This window comes from Podarcis filfolensis (genome assembly GCF_964270895.1).
Source record: "Podarcis filfolensis genome assembly, chromosome: 3".
In the NCBI taxonomy this organism is placed as follows: domain Eukaryota; kingdom Metazoa; phylum Chordata; class Lepidosauria; order Squamata; family Lacertidae; genus Podarcis; species Podarcis filfolensis.
In genome coordinates, this window is record NC_139606.1 from 122,342,477 (window position 1) to 122,361,296 (window position 18,820).

The 18,820-nt window shown below is 52.2% G+C and overlaps 1 protein-coding gene across 2 annotated transcripts; it reads right to left on the reverse strand.

The window, feature by feature from the left end:
* Positions 1-51: 51 nt before the first annotated feature.
* Positions 52-16,903, reverse strand: TRIM54 (tripartite motif containing 54). Of its 2 annotated transcripts, none has more exons than XM_083606204.1 (10): positions 16,482-16,903; positions 9,582-9,754; positions 8,093-8,264; positions 6,275-6,370; positions 4,546-4,779; positions 4,311-4,333; positions 3,417-3,541; positions 2,215-2,322; positions 772-822; positions 52-179 (listed from the first exon to the last, which is right to left on the reverse strand). In XM_083606204.1, exons 1-10 carry the CDS (start codon positions 16,647-16,649, stop codon positions 169-171), a joined length of 1,161 nt encoding a protein of 386 aa, XP_083462330.1. In that variant the 5' UTR covers positions 16,650-16,903; the 3' UTR covers positions 52-168. The 2 variants fall into 2 exon arrangements, with proteins under 2 accessions (XP_083462330.1, XP_083462329.1); XM_083606203.1 differs by having other exon boundaries at positions 52-182.
* Between the last annotated feature and the right edge of the window lie 1,917 nt (positions 16,904-18,820).

The window sequence follows — 18,820 nt, forward strand, 5'->3', positions numbered from 1 at the left end:
GAGAGAGCGCCCCTTCCCACAAAAAGGAAAACGGGATCTGGAACCAGCGGCTTTAGCAAACGTGACACAACTTTATTCTCTCGGCAGATTAAAAACTCGGCAAAGTGCAGGCGAAAGCGAGGAAGTCCTTTGGCGGGGGCGGCGGGGGGAGCGCTGCTGCTTGACTCCTCAGTGCTGACCTGCTTGAGGGGGAAAGAGCCACACTCAGCATTGGGGGAGGGGGTGCCTGGGCTCATCGGCCGCGAAGAGAGCGGGCAGCCCCCCCCCCAATTTCTCTTTTACGTCCAGCTCGGAGCAGAAAAGCAAGGAGGCGTGGGAGCCCTGTGCATTTGGGAGTCCTCAGGTTTTCTTTAAAAACCTCAGATTTTTAAACTTCTGGAGGCGGGGAGATGCCTTGGGGGGAAGCCAGACTGTGCCCCACTCAGTGCTGAGCCAATGGGCTGCGGATGCTCAACAGAGCTCATGGCCAGGCTGATCCACAATGGGGGAGCTGGAGCCACATCCACATCCACATTCCTGACTCCCCCCCCCCCAGCCTCATTTGGGCTGAGGCAGGTGTGCTGGGGAAGTTTACTTACATTCAGTTCACAGTATGATCCTGAAGGCAGAGAGTGTGGGTTCATCCCTTATGGGAGCTGAGCCCACGTGCTGCTGGCTGAGGGCCAGCAGACAGCAAAAGACACCAGGATGGAATAAGGTGGAAAAGGGAAGATGTCTCCGTGACCAGCCCTTTTATGGGGTCTCCCAGGGTGACATCCAGGACTCACTTACCATGAGAGGCACTCACTGGCTTTGGCCTCAGCCGGGGCAGGTTCTCTCCATCTAGGCAGAGAAAAGAGAGACCCGAGAGCCCTGAAGCCCATGACGTTGCCGGGGGTGGACTAGATGACTCTGTGGATCCCATTCAACTCTACAACAACTCTCTGGTTCACACGTCAGGCTCTGCCAGTGAGGAGGGCCCGTGTTTGAGCCCAAGCTCAGAGAAAGAGAGGAAGCAGCTGCCTGGTGCAGAGTGAGGCCCTTGCTTGGTCCATTGAGCTTAGGGGACAGCGGCCCCCCAAGGTCTCTGAAGCCCTGCCTTGGGAAGCCCCTGGGGCGGATGGGGGAGCATACCTGCAAGCAGAGCAGGTGCTCCACCACCAAGCATAATGGCCCTTCCCTCTATTATGGGATGTGACCTCTGGCCTATGCTGCTGCCTGCCTGGAGTGAGAATCCTTCTGGCCAAAGCCGGCCGAGCAGTCCTGGCCTCTCTTCTTTGTCTTCTTCACCTGCGATGTGTGCATTTCAGGGGGTTGGCAGTGGTCAATTTGGGGTCTCCAATTTCAGCAGTGTCCTGTGTGGTGCTAAAATTGGGCGCCCCACCCCCGCACTCTGTTCTACAGCGTCGTGGTGGTGCCCCCTGCAGCTTGGCACCCATTGTGGCCAAACCGGTCATGCCACCCTAAAGCCACCTCTGGGGTTGGTCTAGATGGCCCTTGGGGTCCCTTCCAGCTCCACCGTTCTATGATTCTACACAGAAGCTTCTACAACAGCAAAGCCAGTCAGCTCCACAGAGATCCATTGCTGGAAGAGGGGCAGGAAGAGCTCTCCCACCGCCGCCACCAGATTTGCATTCGGAACGGGTCAGGCAGCCATTGGCCCTTCCAGCCCAGCCTCCTCTCTCACGGGGGCCACCTGGGTGCAGAGGCAGTTCCACAGCCGCCTGAGCAGCGCAGTCACACTGGGTGCTGCACAGCAGGGGGTACCACAGCAATGCTGCAGAATGGAGAACAAGGAGGGGGCAATTTTAGGGTGCTGCTGACATTTGAGAGTCCAAAGTCTGCCCGTGCTGGATGCTCCACAAAGAAACCAGCAAGCAGGATCTGATCCCAAGAGCCCCCTCCCCTCCTGCGGCTTCCCTTGATAGCCCTCTCCTCCTCCCCCTCCTCCTCCTCCATGAATTTGATATTCTCCTGAGGAGGGGAGTTCCACAGTCTGACTCTTCACTGCGTGAAGAAGTTCTTTCTCTTATCCGCCATGCATCTTCCAACAGATCCATTCCTGGCTTCCTGAGTAAATCGTGGGCGTGAGATTGACGGACTCTTCCAGAGCCCAGGTCTCGTTGACCTACCCAGAACTCACGGTGCTTGATGGCTGTGCCAACCCCCAGCCCCACCACCAAGAAGCCCCAGGCCAGCCCCCCTTGCCCCCTCTCCCTTCCAGCCCCAGCTCACCTTCTGTCCCCTCGGGGGCATCTGTCCCCTCCAGATGTTCTCCCTCTTCTGCCTCCAAGCCCCCCTCTGGGCCAAGCCCCTCCTGCTCCGCGTCCTCTCCAGCAGCATCTGAAAGGGAGAGGAGAGAAAGGGGCAGATGGTGAAGAAAGCCCTTCCTTCAGCTGGAAATGTTGTGGATAGTAGGAGAAGATATATGAATTGAATATTATCCTTCCGCGCTCATGCTAGTGAGCTGGTAGCAGAGCACATTCCCCTGTATATTGCAGGAAACTAGTTGGTAGATTCATCTGGCTTGTCCAGATTGGATTGTTCCTGGCAAATTCCCCTTTGTTCCCTTTTAAAAAGAATAAAGACACTTCTTTATAAGAAGTTTACTTACATTCAGTTCACAGTATGATCCTGAAGGCAGGCTTTAGTTTGTAGTTAGAGAAGAGAGTGTGGGTTCATCCCTTATGGGGGTTGAGCCCCAGTGCTGCTGGCTGAGGGCCAGCAGACAGCAAAAGACATCAGGATGGAATAAGGCGGAAAAGGGAATATGGCTGCGTGACCAGCCCTTTTATGGGGTTGCCCAGGGTCACATCCATCTACCTGGTCACACGCAGGGGAAGGATGCTCCAGACCAGGTGTGGCAGGAAGTCCTCCTGGCTGGAGCAACATCCCCCTGTGGGTCCACTCTGGCCAAACAGAAAATGTTGTACTTGACTGCTTTCTGTGATGTCACATCCCACACTGTGGCCCACCCACCACCTCAGGGAAAGCTGCAGAATCCCATGGAGATGGGGAAGGGACATTTTCTCCCTCTGCATCAATTGTGCATAATTTTTTGCCAAAGGTTTTCTGGAAGCCCAAGTGTCTGCTGTGCTGGCAGGTGCAAGCAGGGTTCTATGTGTCTTCTGTGCAGACACAGACACAATCGTACCTGCAACACGGGGGCTGGACTAGATGACCCTTGGAGTCTCTTCCAACTTTACAGTTCTAGGATTCTGTGAATGCTCTTCGGACTAAAACTGCCAGCTTTTCATCGCTGTCTGCCAGGATATTGGGGTCGGGGGAGCAGACAGGCTCAGTGGGGCTCCCTCTTCCTTGTGTCCCAGGTGACGCCAGCTCCTTCCCTGACTGCGGCTCAGCCCAGGGAAGGAGATGGCCAGCCGGCGGCAGCCTCCCCTTCTTCCCATCCCCTTCTGTCCAGGTGTGAGTCTCACCTGTCTGGAATTCAATTGTCCTCAGCATTTCTGCCACGTGGTCGATGTTGACTGTGAAGTGGTCCATGCTTTCATAGCCAGGCTCTGGGTGGCTGCTCATGGAGACTTTGGACATGTCTGTGATTCTGCGGGGAAAAGGAGGAGAGAGGTGGGACAGAGCCCATTCACCAGGCAGGCAGACAGGCCCACTTTACACCTGTGTTGCAGCACAAAGTGTGTGAAGAAACACAATATCCCTTCCCTTCCATAGCGTGGGAGATTAGCAGCCAAATTTAATAAATGCATATTACTGGGACTAACAACACTGGGCTGTCTTGCTGGCAGGCAGATACTCAGACCATAGAGATACGATTGGTAGAGAGGGCTCTGTGTGAGGTCATTTCCCCTGCATTCCTGGAGAGGAAAGAACACATTTCCTGTCCCTGCCCCTCTTCCTTTGACCGGCTTGAGATGCAAGTTATCCTGGACATAGAAGTATTTTGCCTGCAAAGCTTTTACTGCTGCCATTGCTGTGATCCAACGCATGAATATAAACCAAGTAAATATTATTTTTAAACTTACTTCCCAAGCTTTTGCCAGACTATTTATGAAGGAGAGCCAGCTTATTCCATAGCTGGACTTGCGCTAAGGCTGACTCTGAACCCAGAGAGAGACCCAGCTGCTTGGGGGTGGAGTCGGGGGGGGGCCTCCCAGTTTGGAAGGTCAAGAGGATCCAGGAGAGCCAATATGGGGCTGAGTCAGGGGGTGAAACTTTGGCGCCTGGGTGAGGGCTGCCCCCTACTGTTGGCTGGGCCCACCGTTGTGCCCCTGGTCTGTGGGGTGGTGCTGAGCCCCTGGCCCCCCGGGAAAGATGCGAGAGGCTCTGCTCCTTGCTCCCCATCTCATGCTACTCACTTTTTGATCAGCTCCTTTGCCTGCTGTAGGAAAAGAAAGAGAGCGTTTCAGCACCAGCCCTGGCAGGTAGAACCCTTTGAACAAGCCCCTTCACAAACCAAAAGGGGACCATTGATTTCCCCAGGGTTGCACAGCCCCTCCCACTATTTTCTGTGGGTCCCTGCCCCCCACCCACCTCAAGCATCCTGCCCTGCCCAGTCCCCCCTCCCGCTCCTTCCGCCCCACCTGCATGTACCTGGAGGTAGACAGCCATCTGGGGCTCCTCCATGGACTGGATGGCCGACTCCACCAGCTTGGAGGAGACCTCAAGGTGGTCCCCATACTGGCGGATCAGGCCCCGCACCCGCTGGAGCTTGTCGTCCTGCTCCCGCCCGATCTCCAGCAGAAGCTCCTTCTTGCGCTCTTCCAGGATGCTGTACAAGGAGTCAAAGCGCAGACAGAGGTGCTGCTTCTGCCGCCGGGCGTTGTCCTGCCAGGGGAGGCAGGAAGCAGGTTAGCACGGTGTGATAGGGATTCTGAGGTCTTGGATATCTTAAATGTTCATAAGTGTACCAACCAAGCATCAGCACAGAAAGACCGACCTGAAACCATTTTGATTCCCAAACTGAGCAAATGTTTTCTCTGCAAGGTCAAAGGAAAATGGAAAAGCCTCCCCATTGTCTTTTCCTTCACAAATCCTGTCTTAAGGGCACATTTAAGATATGAATAGGGTTTGAGCCTGTGACCTGGCTCAGGAACTAAGTATTTATCATTACAAAAGACTGGCCAGGCTCCCCAGGCAATCCAGTCAAGTGACCATTAAACAGGTAACCTGGCAGACAGGAGGTAAACAAACCACTCAGATTTCTGCTGTAAACCACCTTTTCTGTGATGTAGGTATGATGTATCTGGGGGTGGTGGTCTTGGGTTACACCCCTTCTGTGATGTATGTATGATGTATGGAGGGGTGGTCTTGAGCTCCAGGGCAGGGAATTTAAAATGTCTATATAAGGGCAAAACAAAAAAAATTTTTTCTTTCCAGTAGCACCTTAAAGACCAACTAAGTTAGTTCTTGGTATGAGCTTTCGTGTGCATGCACACTTCGTCAGATATATAAGGGCAGACACACCTTGGTTCTGGGTTCCTCCTCCCTCCTGCGTGTGGTGAGAGAGGACCCTGTTGCAACAGATCAATAAAGATCAGGCTTACTAGCTGCTTTGCTTCTCAATATTCTCTGGTTGGCCTCTGTTATTTTCTCCTACCAATAGGGAACCTATGTAAGGACTCTATATGGGCTCTTGGATACCCCATAGGGGGAAAAGGGCATATTTTGTTTACAACAGTGGTGGGCTCCCAAACCTTTCTGGGCCTCTGCCCCTTTGACTCCATAAACTCATGAACCCAGAGGCCCCCACCCCACCCTATAGAAAGGATCGTTCAACAGCAACACGATGCAATTCAAAACAATGAATTGCACGTTTATTCAAAATGCAATTTAAACTATTAAGTTTAATTAACACGCCAAATTGGATGAACTTGATCCAGTGACCCTGAAGCCAGAGATTAATTTGAGCCTCCAGCACCCCACTGCATCTTAGCCCCCCCCCAGTAGTCCCACTGCCCCCCGGGGGACACTACCACCCACTTTAGAAACCACCAGCCTGCCAGGTTTTGAAAAGGCCTATTTTCACCATCTGGGGAGGGCTCAGTTGGCCCCTTGGCAGGACTCACCTGTTTCCTTTATTCGTGTGTCACCTTTTGGCCCTAGAGGGGGGGGGGTCTGAAGGCAATTGCAACTTTGAAGGTTTAAGGCTATATAATGGCAGGTTTTTAATAAGCTCAGAAATCTCCTGGGGCTTCAGAATTCCCTGCAAATTCTACAGGGGGGCCTCTTCTCCCCAGATTCCACTTGGGCAGGGGATCCACCAGACGAGACGAGCCCCAGCCGGGCGCCCAGGGGGAGCATGGAGCTCCTCCCCACTCACCTCGATGGTTTTGCAGATCTCCTCCATCTGGGTGATGATGGCCTGGATCCGGTCGTTCCCAGCCACCAGCATGGCGATGCCATCGCTCAGCTCCCCCTGCCCAGTCAGAAAGAGGGAGGAAGACTGTGGGATGTAATCCACTGGGAGCAGTCAAATACAACATTCCTTCTTTTCCTAGAGTGGACATGCAAGGGGATGTTTGGTCCAGCCCATGGGTAGGCAAACTAAGGCCCAGGGGCTGGATCCAGCCCAATCGCCTTATAAATCCGGCCTGGAGACGGTCCAGGAATCAGCATGTTTTCACATGAGTAGAATGTGTCCTTTTATTTAAAATGCATCTCTGGGTTATTTGTTGGGCATAGGAATTCATTCATTATTTTTTTTCAAAATATAGTCCGGCCCCCCACAAGGTCTGAGGGACGGTGGACTGGCCCCCTGCTGAAAAAGTTTGCTGACCCTTGGTCCAGCCAGTCAAAACTTCCTGTTCCTCTTGGGCTGGAGCATTCTTCCTTTGCATGTGACTGGAGGTGGGCGTGACCTCACCTGTCCAGGTAACAAAAGGATGAATCACGCAGGACTCTCTCTCTCTCTCTCACTTCTTCATTCAACCCGCTTCTCAGCTAGGAATGCTCTGCTATCTGCCAGCCAGCAGAAGCGCTGGGACCCACATGTACATATTTGTAACTAAGTCTGCCTTCAGAAATCTAGCTGACAATAAGATTTTCTTGTCTTTATTCTTTTAAGAGAATTTACCAGGAATTTACAATTCAATCTGAGACAGACTGAATTGCATACTAGTGAGAGGCTCACACGAGCCTGCAACCAGCTATCTGCTGTGCATGTAAGAAAGGGGAGGGTAAACTCTGCTAAGGAAAGGAACTTGCTAGCACAGGTTTGGAAGGATATAAATAAACAATATATCCTCTCCTGCCACCCTGAACATTCCCACATAGACAACCTCAGCTGACCACTTCAGTGTCCTCGTCATGTTGCAAGATCTGTGAGGGGGGAGCCTCTCCTGCACTCCCTCCCTTAGATGCCAGTGTGAAGTGGGTGAGCTGAGCAGAGTTGGGAGAAGGCTGGAATTTGGAGACACAGAGACCCCTCTTGTTCTGTACTGAATCCAAAGCTGCAGCTAATGAGGAAGCAAGACCTGTCCGGGTGCTGATGCTGGAGCCCCTCCATCCTGTGCTCATCCTTTGTAAAGGTAAAGGGACCCCTGACCATTAGGTCCAGTCGTGGCCGACTCTGGGGTTGCGGCGCTCATCTTGCTTTACTGGCCGAGGGAGCCAGCGTACAGCTTCTGGGTCATGTGGCCAGCATGACTAAGCCGCTTCTGGCGAACCAGAGCAGCGCACGGAAATGCCGTTGACCTTCCCGCTGGAGCAGTACCTATTTATCTACTTGCACTTTGATGTGCTTTCGAACTGCTAGGTTGGCAGGAGCAGGGACTGAGTGACGGGAGCTCACCCCGTCACAGGGATTTGAATTGCCAACCTTCTGATCAGCAAGTCCTAGGCTCTGTGGTTTAACCCACAGCGCCGCCCGCGTCCCATCCTTTGTATATATGGGTAAATGAAACCCTAAAGGCACCACAGTCTCCGCTGACCTTCATTCCAAGGAAACAGAACCTGCGTCAGCAACTGGAACCCCTGGAGTCTCTTGGAGGTGGTGTGGGACCACCGTGTTCAGGGCTCCAAAGCCAAAGGCAGCTCCTGCCCCCTCTGCCCCCCCCCCCGCCTGCCCAGGCCAGAGAGTGCCAGTGGGGCTGCAGGGAGAGGGCAGGGCCCCCCCCCCACTGCCTCTGCTGCTTGGTACCTTCTGGCGCTTGTAGATGTTGGTCAGAGGGGCCACTTCGCAGTCCTTGTGGGCCCCAAAGACTTTGCACATGGAGCAGGTGGGGACCTCGCAGGTGAGGCAGTAGATGTTGATCTTCTCCTCCTCATGCTCCTCACACATCAGCTGCTGCTCCGCCTTGGCATGGAGGGGTCTGGGGGGGCACAGCAGGGAGAAGGAAAGGCTGCGTGAGCCCCCCAGACATTGCCCCTCCTCCTCAACCCACCCCTGAGATGAATGTTCCCGATTTGGCCAGGAAAGGACCTGAACAGGGTGTCTTTTGTCATGGTCGCCTCAAACCAGTGTAGAACTGGGGCACCGCCTTCACCCGGGATGCAGCAGGCCAAAGTGCCCAACCCTCAGAGGCAGTGTGGCCCAGTGGTCAGAGGGTCAGACTGGGACCTGGGAGACCACGGTTTAAACATCTCCACTGGGCATGGCCTTCAGCCAGTCACTGCCTCTCTCCGCCTAACCCGCCTCACAGGGGTGTTGTGGGGGTTAAACGAGGAGAGGGAGAACCAGGTTGCAGCACCTGGAGCTCCCTTGAGATAATAATAATAATAAAATTTTATTTATATCTTGCCCTCCCCAGCCAAAGCCGGGCTCAGAGCAGCTAACAACAGTAAAATACAGTAATACATTCGAAAATCAATTCATTATAAAATCAGTTCAAGTCAAATTGATGGCAACCATTGGGCTAGAGTTCTGTGAGGATTTCCAAAGGAGGGGGTCAGGCTGTGCCTTGGCCAAAGGCCTGGTGGAACAGCTCTGTCTTGCAGACCCTGCAGAAATATGTCAAGTCCTGCAGGGCCCTAGACTCTTGTGACAAAGCGTTCCACCGGATCGGGGCCATGGCCGAAAAGGCCCTGGCTCTGGTTGAGGCCAGCCTAACTTCCCAGCGGCCCAGGACCTCCAAGATGTTTTTGTTTGAAGACCGTAAGTTCCTCTGTGGGACATACCAGGAGAGGCGGTCCCGTAGGTAAAGGTGAGGTACAAATGCAGCCAACCAACTAATAAATAGAGGGTTACATGGTTCAGTTTCTAGGCCTTGGTGTTGCAAATGTGAAGCCGACCCAGGAAGAGGGAGCAGAAACATAGCAGAGCAGGCAGCCAACAAAAGCAGCTCAGGTTCTGCGGACCCGGCAAGGTTTGGGAATAGCAGAAAAGCTCTGGCTTGTGTGTATTTTGATAAGGCATAATACAAAAAGTGTCCTGCAGGTTGAAAGCTCATTTGCCCCTTTGCAGGAGGAGGGGAAGATGTGCTGGTTATTGAATCATAGATCATATAGTATGAAGGGACTCCAAGGGTCCTCTAGTCCACCCCCAGCAATGCGGGAATCCCAGGAGAGGAGCCAGAATCTGAGAGCTGCTCCCTCATTTGGCCGGAAGGGAAGCTTCAGGGCGGCCATGCCTGTGAGCAGAGGTGGGGGCCCCTGGGAGGCCTGAGCGCCCCTCCCTGCCCACTGCTTACCGAGAGGATTCCTGCTTGTAGATGTCAATGATGTTTTCCACGAGGAGGTTGCGCTGCAGCCCATAAACGCCATGCCGGTCCAGCACCACTTCATGCCGGCAAGATGGGCACCGGAACCGACCTCCTGAGGACACCGACGTGGAGCCTCGCGACTGCCAGAGAGGGTTGGAGGCCTGTGGGGGAGGCAGGAGGGGGCGGAAAATAGATCTGACCCACATGTGGGTAATGAAAAAAATAGTTGATGGGGTTCCTAGATTCAAGACGTGGGGCTTTGCACCCTCTCCAACAGGAGAGAGCCCCCAGCAAAGTTTAAAACAGTCACAGAATTAAGCAGTAGTATAATGAGGGAATGTAAATTGGAAAACCCTTTTGAATATCCTCTTTAATCTGCTTTAAAGCTCATGGCCCCTTCTCTCTACCCCTCCAGCAACAGACCACACACTCTTAAGTAACTTTAAAAGCTTTACTTACTAAATCCCAAGGTTGGAGTCATGCATTATTCCATGCAGCAGCAAGGGGAACCCAGGTAGGATAGTCTTGTGTGCAAAATATAGATTATAGTCTTAAGCATGCGGTCTGTACTTTGGAGCAAGTTCAGACACGTCTGTCCTGCTTAGTTAAATAGCTGGAAGAGAAGCAGCTTCACTTCCTCCCTCAGGAGCTGAGGGAGCACAACCTAGCTGAGGGTGCAAAGCCCCACATTTTGAATCTAGGGGTGGGTGTGGCAAAGAACCTGCTGTCTTTCTTCATTCACGGTTTTCCCTTTGGCCACTAGGTGGCGCTGCTGAGGATAGAGAGAGACATCCCCCCCTTGGGAAAACGGCTCCCCCTCCCTCATCCCACCCCCAGGATCAGCCTCCAGAGAGCACAGTTGCTTCAGCTTTTTCCCTTGGAAGCAGCAGCCACACAGCCCCCACACCATGGGTAGGCAAGTTAAGGCCCGGGGGCCGGATCTGGCCTAATCACCTTCTAAATCTGGCCCACAGACGGTCTGGGAATCAGCGTGTTTTTTCATGAGTAGAATGTGTGCTTTTATTTAAAATGCATCTCTGGGATATTTGTGGTGTAGCAGGAAACGCCCCCCCCCCCAATCATTCAGTTTGTACAAACTTCACTCACACTCACACACTACATACGCTACGCTTCTGTTATAAATTCATAGAAAATCAACCATACATCGGATTTGCACTGTTCCACTTTTATTTTACTCCATGAAGGAAGGACTACAAAATGGGGAAGGTTTGATACAGGGCACCATAATCCCTTCATCATCCCAGCACATCCGCAGGAGCCCTGCCCAGTTGCAATGCCAACCCTGATGGTCCTAGACAGAAGACCATCAAGATCACAAAGAACTTGCATATGGGAGAGGATTCAGCATGGACTGGAACAAAGGACAATGATCAGATCTTCCCTCTGGGGGCAGGAAACTGCCAACTCCCCTTTGTCTCCTGAAAGTGACTTGTGGGGAGGGGGAGAGAAGGGAATCAGCCAGGTGACAGGACACTCAGGTTACCACCACAACTCCTCCCTCAACCCCTCCTTTCTGTGATGTATGCATGATGTTTCTGGGGGTGGTCTTGATCTACAGGGTGGGAATTTCAAAAGTTTTTATAAGGCCTTGCACACCATTTTTCTGTGTCTTTTCCTCTCTCCTGCAAGTGAGGGGAGCACCCTGTTGCAACAGCTCAATAAGGGCCAAGCCTACAGGCTGCTGATTTGCTCCAATTTACTCTGGTTGGTGTCTTTACTTTTTGTCCAAGGGAGCCCTCGGATTTTTCCGGTAACAGTGGGGCATAGGAATTTGTTCATTTCCCCCCCAAAAAATATAGTCCGCCCCCCCCAGAAGGTCTGAGGGACAGTAGACTGGCATCCTGCTGAAAAAGTTTGCTGACCCACACCAAACCGAAATGAAGCCCTCCTGCAACTGTGGATTTTGGTGTAAGATTTGCCACCGTGTTCCAAGATGACCCCTCTGGGTTTTTTGGGGTCGCTGGTGGATAGATATATGTTCCGCTTCAGAGGCCTTCTTCCCCCACAATTTGTGTCGTGGGGTCTGGGTGGCACCCCTTCTTGACTGGTCCCCAGATTTGGACCTTGGGTATGCTTGGACTATTTAAGTTTCCTGTAAGGAAGAATGTGGGGTTTTTTTTGGGGGGGGTTGTGTTACCTGACTGTAGAACAAGGGTTTTTTTCAGCCAGAACTCGCTGGCAGGGGTGTAGCCAGGATTTATTTTGGGCGGGGCAGGCACTATGTGTGTGGGGGGGAGAGAACAGAGTTATCTGTGACACAATTGCAGGTTATGGGTGGGAGGAAGGCAGAGAGAGAGAAAACCAAAGGCCCCAAATTTCACATCATTATTTGATTGGTGGCATTGCTGTGCCTCCACAGCCCACGGCAGAAAATGCCTCTGAATTTGCTGGAAGGCCCTGGAAGGGAGAGGGAGGGGAGAGGGTTGCTCTTGCGCTCGGATCCTGCTTGTGGGTTCCCCATACTGGGCATCTGGTTGGCCACTGCTGGAACAGGAAGCTGGGTGAGATGGCTGGATCCTGCAGGGCTCTTTGAATGTTCTGATGCCACATGAAGGAAAATCTGGGCTGGAGATGATTTAATTAATTTGCATGCCACCCTATACCTGTATTCTCAACATAAAATTGCAATATAAAAAACATGAAATGCATAATAAAGACAAAGACAATCCAATACTCCCCGTTTCCACAACACATTTAAAGGTCAATCAGCCAATCTATGATAAAATCTATTACTGCACAGGATAGATACAATATACACAAACGAGACCACTTTTGGTGCCCCATGATTCTGGGGGTCAGTACCATCACAGTTGGGGTGCTTGGTTCTATGGGCTCCCCTTCTCAGACTCTCTGATCCTTGAGGAGCACCACTGACTTTCTGAAAACTACAGTCCATTGGCAGCCTCTCAGAAAACGCCATCCTTAACAGACACACCTTTCCCAGTAGTGATGTATGGAAGTGAGAGCTGGACCATAAAGAAGGCTGAACGCTGAAGAATTGATGCTTTTGAATTCTGGTGCTGAGGAGACTTTTGAGAGTCCCATGGACTGCAAGAAGATCCAAACTCTCCATTCTGAAGGAAATCAGCCCTGAGTGCTCACTGGAAGGACAGATCCTGAAGCTGAGGCTCCAATCCTTTGGCCACCTCATGAGAAGAGAAGACTCCCTGGAAAAGACCCTGATGTTGGGGAAGATGGAGGGCACAAGGAGAAGGGGACGACAGAGGATGAGATTGTGGGACAGTGTCATAGAAGCTGCCAGCATGAGGGAGGCAGTGGAAGACAGGAGTGCCTGGCATGCTCTGGTCCAGGGGGCATGAAGAGGCAGACACTACTAAACGACTAAACGACTAATCAACAACAACACACACACCATGTGGAAGGTCATCAGAGCATCCTTGAAACAATTCCTCTTTGCGCTATGAAACCCATAATTACTTCAGCTTTGGGGGGAAACATGCATCTTCCGCTCAGCGTCTCAGTGCCTGGCTCAGAACAATCTGCTCCTGTCCCCCCAAACCCTGACCTGCTCTTCGGATAAACTGACCGTGTCTTTCATCAGCTGGACTCACAGGCAGGAGGTGCTTGAGCCCCTGAACTAGTGGCTTCCAAAGTGGGTAGTACTGCCCCTTCTGGGGGATTAACTAGGAAGGCCCCAAGAGGCAAGGGGGCCGCAGGGGTCTCTGGAAGTGTCAATATCAGAATTTGGAACGCCAGTATCACTGGATCAAGTTCATCCATCTTGCAGAATAGTAGCAGTAGTAGTAATAATAATAATAATTTATTATTTATACCCCACCTATCTGGCTGGGTCTCCCCAGCCACTTTGGGCGGCTGCCAACAGAATAATAATAATAATAATAATAATAATAATAATAATAATAATAAAGTGATAAAACATCAGACATTAAAAACTTCCCAATACAAGGCTGCCTTCAGATGTTTCCTAAAAGTTGTGTGATTCTTTATCTCCCCGACATCTGAAGGGAGGGCGTTCCACAGGGTGGGTGCCACCACTGAGAAGGCCCTCTGCCTGGTTCCCTGGTCCTCGCAGGGAGGGAACCACCAGAAGGCCCTTGGAGCTGGATCTCAGCATCTGGGCAGAACGATGGGGGTGGAGACACTCCTTCAGGTATACTGGATTTTGAATACAATTAATTCTTCCTGTTTTGAATTTCCTCAAGTTATTCTCTTCCTAGTGGCTTGCCTCAGCTGCCACAAAATATGTCTCTCCTGCATCGGTCTCTACAGCCAAAGCAGGCTCTGCAGCCTCCCAACATTTTGTCTTCACCACAGAGGCGTACTCCTCCAACCAACCAGTCAAGGGTAGGGTGGGGGGCACTGGGGAGGGGTTTGGGAACTTCTTCCCTAGACTGCTCCACAAAAGAGGTCCACTCTTCTCCGCCTACATAATGGACAAATAAACCTCACCTTAAATAGGAAACCTACTGCCTGCTCTGCCTGCTGACCTGCTTTTGGCTCCCACCCAAAGCACATCACAAAATCCATTGTCCACAGCCAAGCCCTCCCAGGGAACGGCATCTGTTCAGACTCGTCAGAAGCTCACAACGAAAAAATGTACGCCAGGCATTCCTCAGACTGGAATACCCACCCGACAAAGTGGAGGGAACTCCAGAACAGGGGGATCCCAGGAAGGAAGAATCAGATGTGGAAGGAGAATGACAGGTCACCACTTGCTCCCACTTAAAGAATCATAGAGTAGGAAGGGACCTCAGGGGTCATCCAACCCAACCCCCTGAGATGCAGGAATCTCAGCTGAAGCATCCATGACAGATGGCCCTCCAACCTCTGCTTAAAAACCACCAAGGAAGGAGAGTCCACCACCTTCCAAGGGAGACCGTTCTACTGTTGGACAGCTCTTTCCATCAAGACGTTCTTCCAAATGTTTAGGTGGAATATCCCTTCTTGTCATTTGAATCTATTGGCCTGGGTCCTCCTCTCTGGAGCAGCAAAAAAGAAGGTTGCTCCATGGGACTTCCAAAGGTCCCATTTAAAACCATCCTGGACGACGACAGACGCTCTCTTCTGACAGGCCTTGGGCTGTAGGACTCCACTTACATACAGACAATTCCTGCTAACAACAGGCCACACAACAGAGACCCAGAGACCCCCTTTTTCCTCATCCTGGCAGGATTAGGTCCTGTACTAGTATCTCCAGAGTAGAGACACTGTACAGGGCCTAATCCTGCCACCCACAGCATCTGGGATTCATGCTTTGCAATGCCTGCCTTCGCCTGCCAACAAGACCCCTTCTGCACATTGCAAACTCAAAAGTATAAATGGATACAAATCCCTCATCAGAAATGGCAATATTAAAAGAACAGCGAGGGAACATTTTGACCGCCCAGGAGACTGGAGCTGACCTTACGTGACCAGATCCTGGAACAAAAGAACTTCAGAAGGGAGGCTGCAACAGGAAACCACAGAATTGCAATTTCTCAAGAGGCTAAAAGCCTCATGCATTGGATCGGGACACTGAAATTTATAAAATGATGCCTGGCCTGGAGAAAGAGAATGAAGAAAAGTTTCCCTCCATCTCTCATCACACTAGGAGATGTGAACATCAAAGGAAGCTGAATATTGGAAGATTCAGAACAGATGAAAGAAAGTGTTTCTTCATGCTGTGTGTAGTTATACTACGGAACTCCCTCCCACAAGAGACAGCCATGGACACCAACTTGAACTGGGCAAATTCATGGGGGAGGAGAAGCTCTCAATGGCTCCTGGCCAGGACGGCTCTGCTTCCACAGAAATCCTAGGTGGTGGACACCACAAGTGGGGAGAGGGCTCCTGGGCTCAGATCCTGCCTGGTGGTTTCCCATTTGGGCATCTGTGAAAACAGGATGCTGAGCTACGTGGGCCGTGGGCCTGATCCAGACTTTGAATAATGTCTGTGCTATTGATGACTTGTTCTTAGTTAACTTAATCTGCCCTGCCTTTCATTTTCTTCTGACCTCATTGCTTGCAGGAAGCAACGATGTCGATGTGCGAATGCCTGAACACACACATCAGAGCAGCTGAAGATGGAGGAAGCCGAATGCAGGTTGCATATATAGAATCACAGAACTGTAGAGTTGGGAGGGACCCCCAAGGGTCATCTAGTCCAGCCCCCCCCAACGCAGGAATCACAGCTCAAGAATATCTGCTGGAGGGCCATCTGCCTTCCTGCACCTGGCTGCTCCTCCCCATCACCTCCATTTCCCCTTCCCTTCCTCATTAGGGGGCCAGGGTGGACCACGATGGAGATAGGAAGGAGTCACATCGTGCCTGAGGATCACCTGAGGTAAAAGGGAAGGTGGCTTGCTATTTAATTATTGTCATTTTATCCCACCTTTTTCTCCCAGGACCTCAAGGTGCTGTACATCGTTCTCCTCCGCATGTAATCTGCCCAACACCCTTGCCAGGTAGGTTAGGCCACGACTGACCACCCATTGAGCTTCATGGCCAGGGGGAGATTCGAACCCAAGTCTCTCCCAGGTCCGAGTCCGGCACTCTGACCACTGCACCACCCTGCTGCTGTGCTGCTCTCCTGATCACATCCCCCTTCCCAGAGCTGTGTCCAGTACCTGAGCCCCCCACCCTCCTTAGCCCACTCATCCTCCTGCCCCCCCTGCTCTCTCCCCACACCTCAAAGTCTTCTTTGGGGCAGGCAGTTCCTCTCCACTTTTGTTTGGCTCAAGTTGTTCTGAAATACCTCAGGCAGATTCACAGCAAAGAGCAAAGGAGGAGAGTCGCTGGCCGTGACGCCCTCCCTGCTGGATAATTCGGCTGCCCTCCAAACCCACCCTCTTCCACCCCAGAGCTGAGAGCTGGCCGGGCAGGTGCGGAGACGCCGCTGGCCCTCACCTGGAAGATGTCGTTGGCGCACTTGCGGCAGAGGTTGTGCTGGCAGGGCAGGATGACCACCGGCTTGGTGAACATCTCCAGGCAGATGGGGCAGATGAGCTGCTTCTCCAGGTTGTCCATGCTCTGCGAAGTCCCCAACAGCGGCTTGAAGCCCACGGCAAAGTTCATCCCCGCAGCGGCCCCCTGCGCACTCCAAGGGGCTTGGTGGGCAACTGTGGACAGACACCCCGGGTCTCCCTCTGCCCTCTTCCTCTCCCTGCCCCCTATCTGCCCCTCACGCGTCTCTCGGCCGGCCTTGGACCCTTCCTCCCTTGCCCCTGCCTGGCTCCCTCTCGCCTGGCCTGGTCCGTGGGCCTCCGCCTGGCTGCCCTCGCTCCTGGAAGTCCTCTCTGCCTTGTTCTGGAGCTGCTTCTGGCCACCCACCCCTGTCCTGGGCCTACCAGGCTATTTTTAGGGGGTCACATGATCCCAATGGCATCCCAGCTGCCATTTTTGTCCCAGCAATTGGAAGGGGGTCAGAGAGGGGAGAAGCAACAGCAGCTGTCAGTGGCATCAGGTGACACTTAGTCACTCTTCCTCAACAGGGCAATGACATCTTTGGCCTGGGAAGTGGGGGGTGGCCAGAGGGGGTCTCCTCTGATACAGGCCATGTTTTCCATCTCAGGGTTCAGCCCTGGAACCGCCCCTCTTTCCCTTTTTCACATTGTATTGTAGCGAGAAAAGCAGGGGTTGCCTTCAGGAGATTGAAATAGTGACATTTAGTGGAGTGTGTGTATCGGGCAAGATCAAAACTCTGACTCTGCCAGCTTCTCTCAAGCAGACCCAGAAGATGAGCTTTTGTCATAAACTGCACAGGGTACACACACACACACACACACACACACACACACACACACACACACACCGATTCAATCCGCCACCCCAAAATCCCTTTGGATTTCAGCTCAGATTCTTTTGCACAAAACCTTTGAAAGCATCCAAGCAGCAAACGTCGGCAGAGAGTTTATGGTGGAACTCGATCACTCAAGAATTCCGTGAGCATTCCATTCACTTATTTTAAAAATGTTAGGAAATCTGGATTGAACATATATATAGCCAAAATATGGTTTGTGGAGGAAGTCCATGTACCACTGAGTTATTTTAGAAGTTTCGTGAAAAGGGAGATCTTGCATTTCTGTCTGAGGGCAGGGACATGGAGCCAGGTTCCAGCAGGCTCTTTCGGAGGGAATTGGAAAGGGGCCAGCATGGAGAAGTCCCTGTCCTTGTGCCTTGTGAGAGGAAGTGTGCAACTGGAAAGTCCAGCAAGATCTCCTCCTCCTCCTCTGTTACCAGGGAGGTGCCAGGCAGCCTCCGGGGGGGGGGCACAGTCCCTGCATGGAGCATACCATCCCTAGACGGAGCAGACATTAGGAGATCTGAAACAAAGGAGGCTGTGATTGTTTTGAACTGGGACCTGAATGCAGTGGGGGGCTGGATATGGGCGAGTTAACTGAATTTCTGTAAAGTGGAGACTGTGTGGGTGAGGGGCTCCCAGGTCTGGTGCTAGAGAGTTTACCAGTTCTATAAAGGGTTGCGCCCCCTCAGAGGGAACAGGAAGTAGTTTAGAGGTGCCCCTGGTTCCTTTTGTCCCTGGGTGCTCAGGGAACATCCCCAGTGAGAAGGGCTGAGGAGCAACAGGTTGGTATCCCAGGTATGCCCTTTCCTGTCTAGGAAATGCCACAAGTCCCATGTTGGTAACCTCATGGCTGGACTACTGCAATGCACGAGGTGGGGCTTCCCTTGGGGTTGGTCTGGAAGCTGCATCAGATGCAGAATGTGGCAGTCAGGTTATCATTATTCATAATAATTAAATTCATATGCCCCCCCTTCATCTGAAGATCACAGAGCTGTTCACAACAGGTTGCTGAGTGGAGCACCTGGGCTTGCAGGTATCCCTGAGGGATATCCCTGCTGAGGGAACCAACACTGGCTGCCCATCAGCTACAAAGTCATGCTGCCAACATATACATCAAGTACTGAACTTTCTGACAGTCAGAGCTGTTCAATAGTGGATCAGTCTCCCTCGGGAAGTTGTGGACTCTCCTTCCTTGGAGGTTTTTAAGCAGAGGCTGGCTGTCCACCTGCTTTAGCTGAGATTCCTGCATTGCCGGGGGTACGACTGGATGACCCCTGGGGTTCCTTCCAACTCTACAATTATATGATTCTATGAACTTGGGACCATCTGGGGAAATGTCACTCCTGGCATGGCTGGACTGTGACCTGAAAATGGGCATTTCCCACGATTGCTCCTGCATTACGGAACACCCTTTCCCCTGCTGTAGGTGAAGCACCCTCTGCCA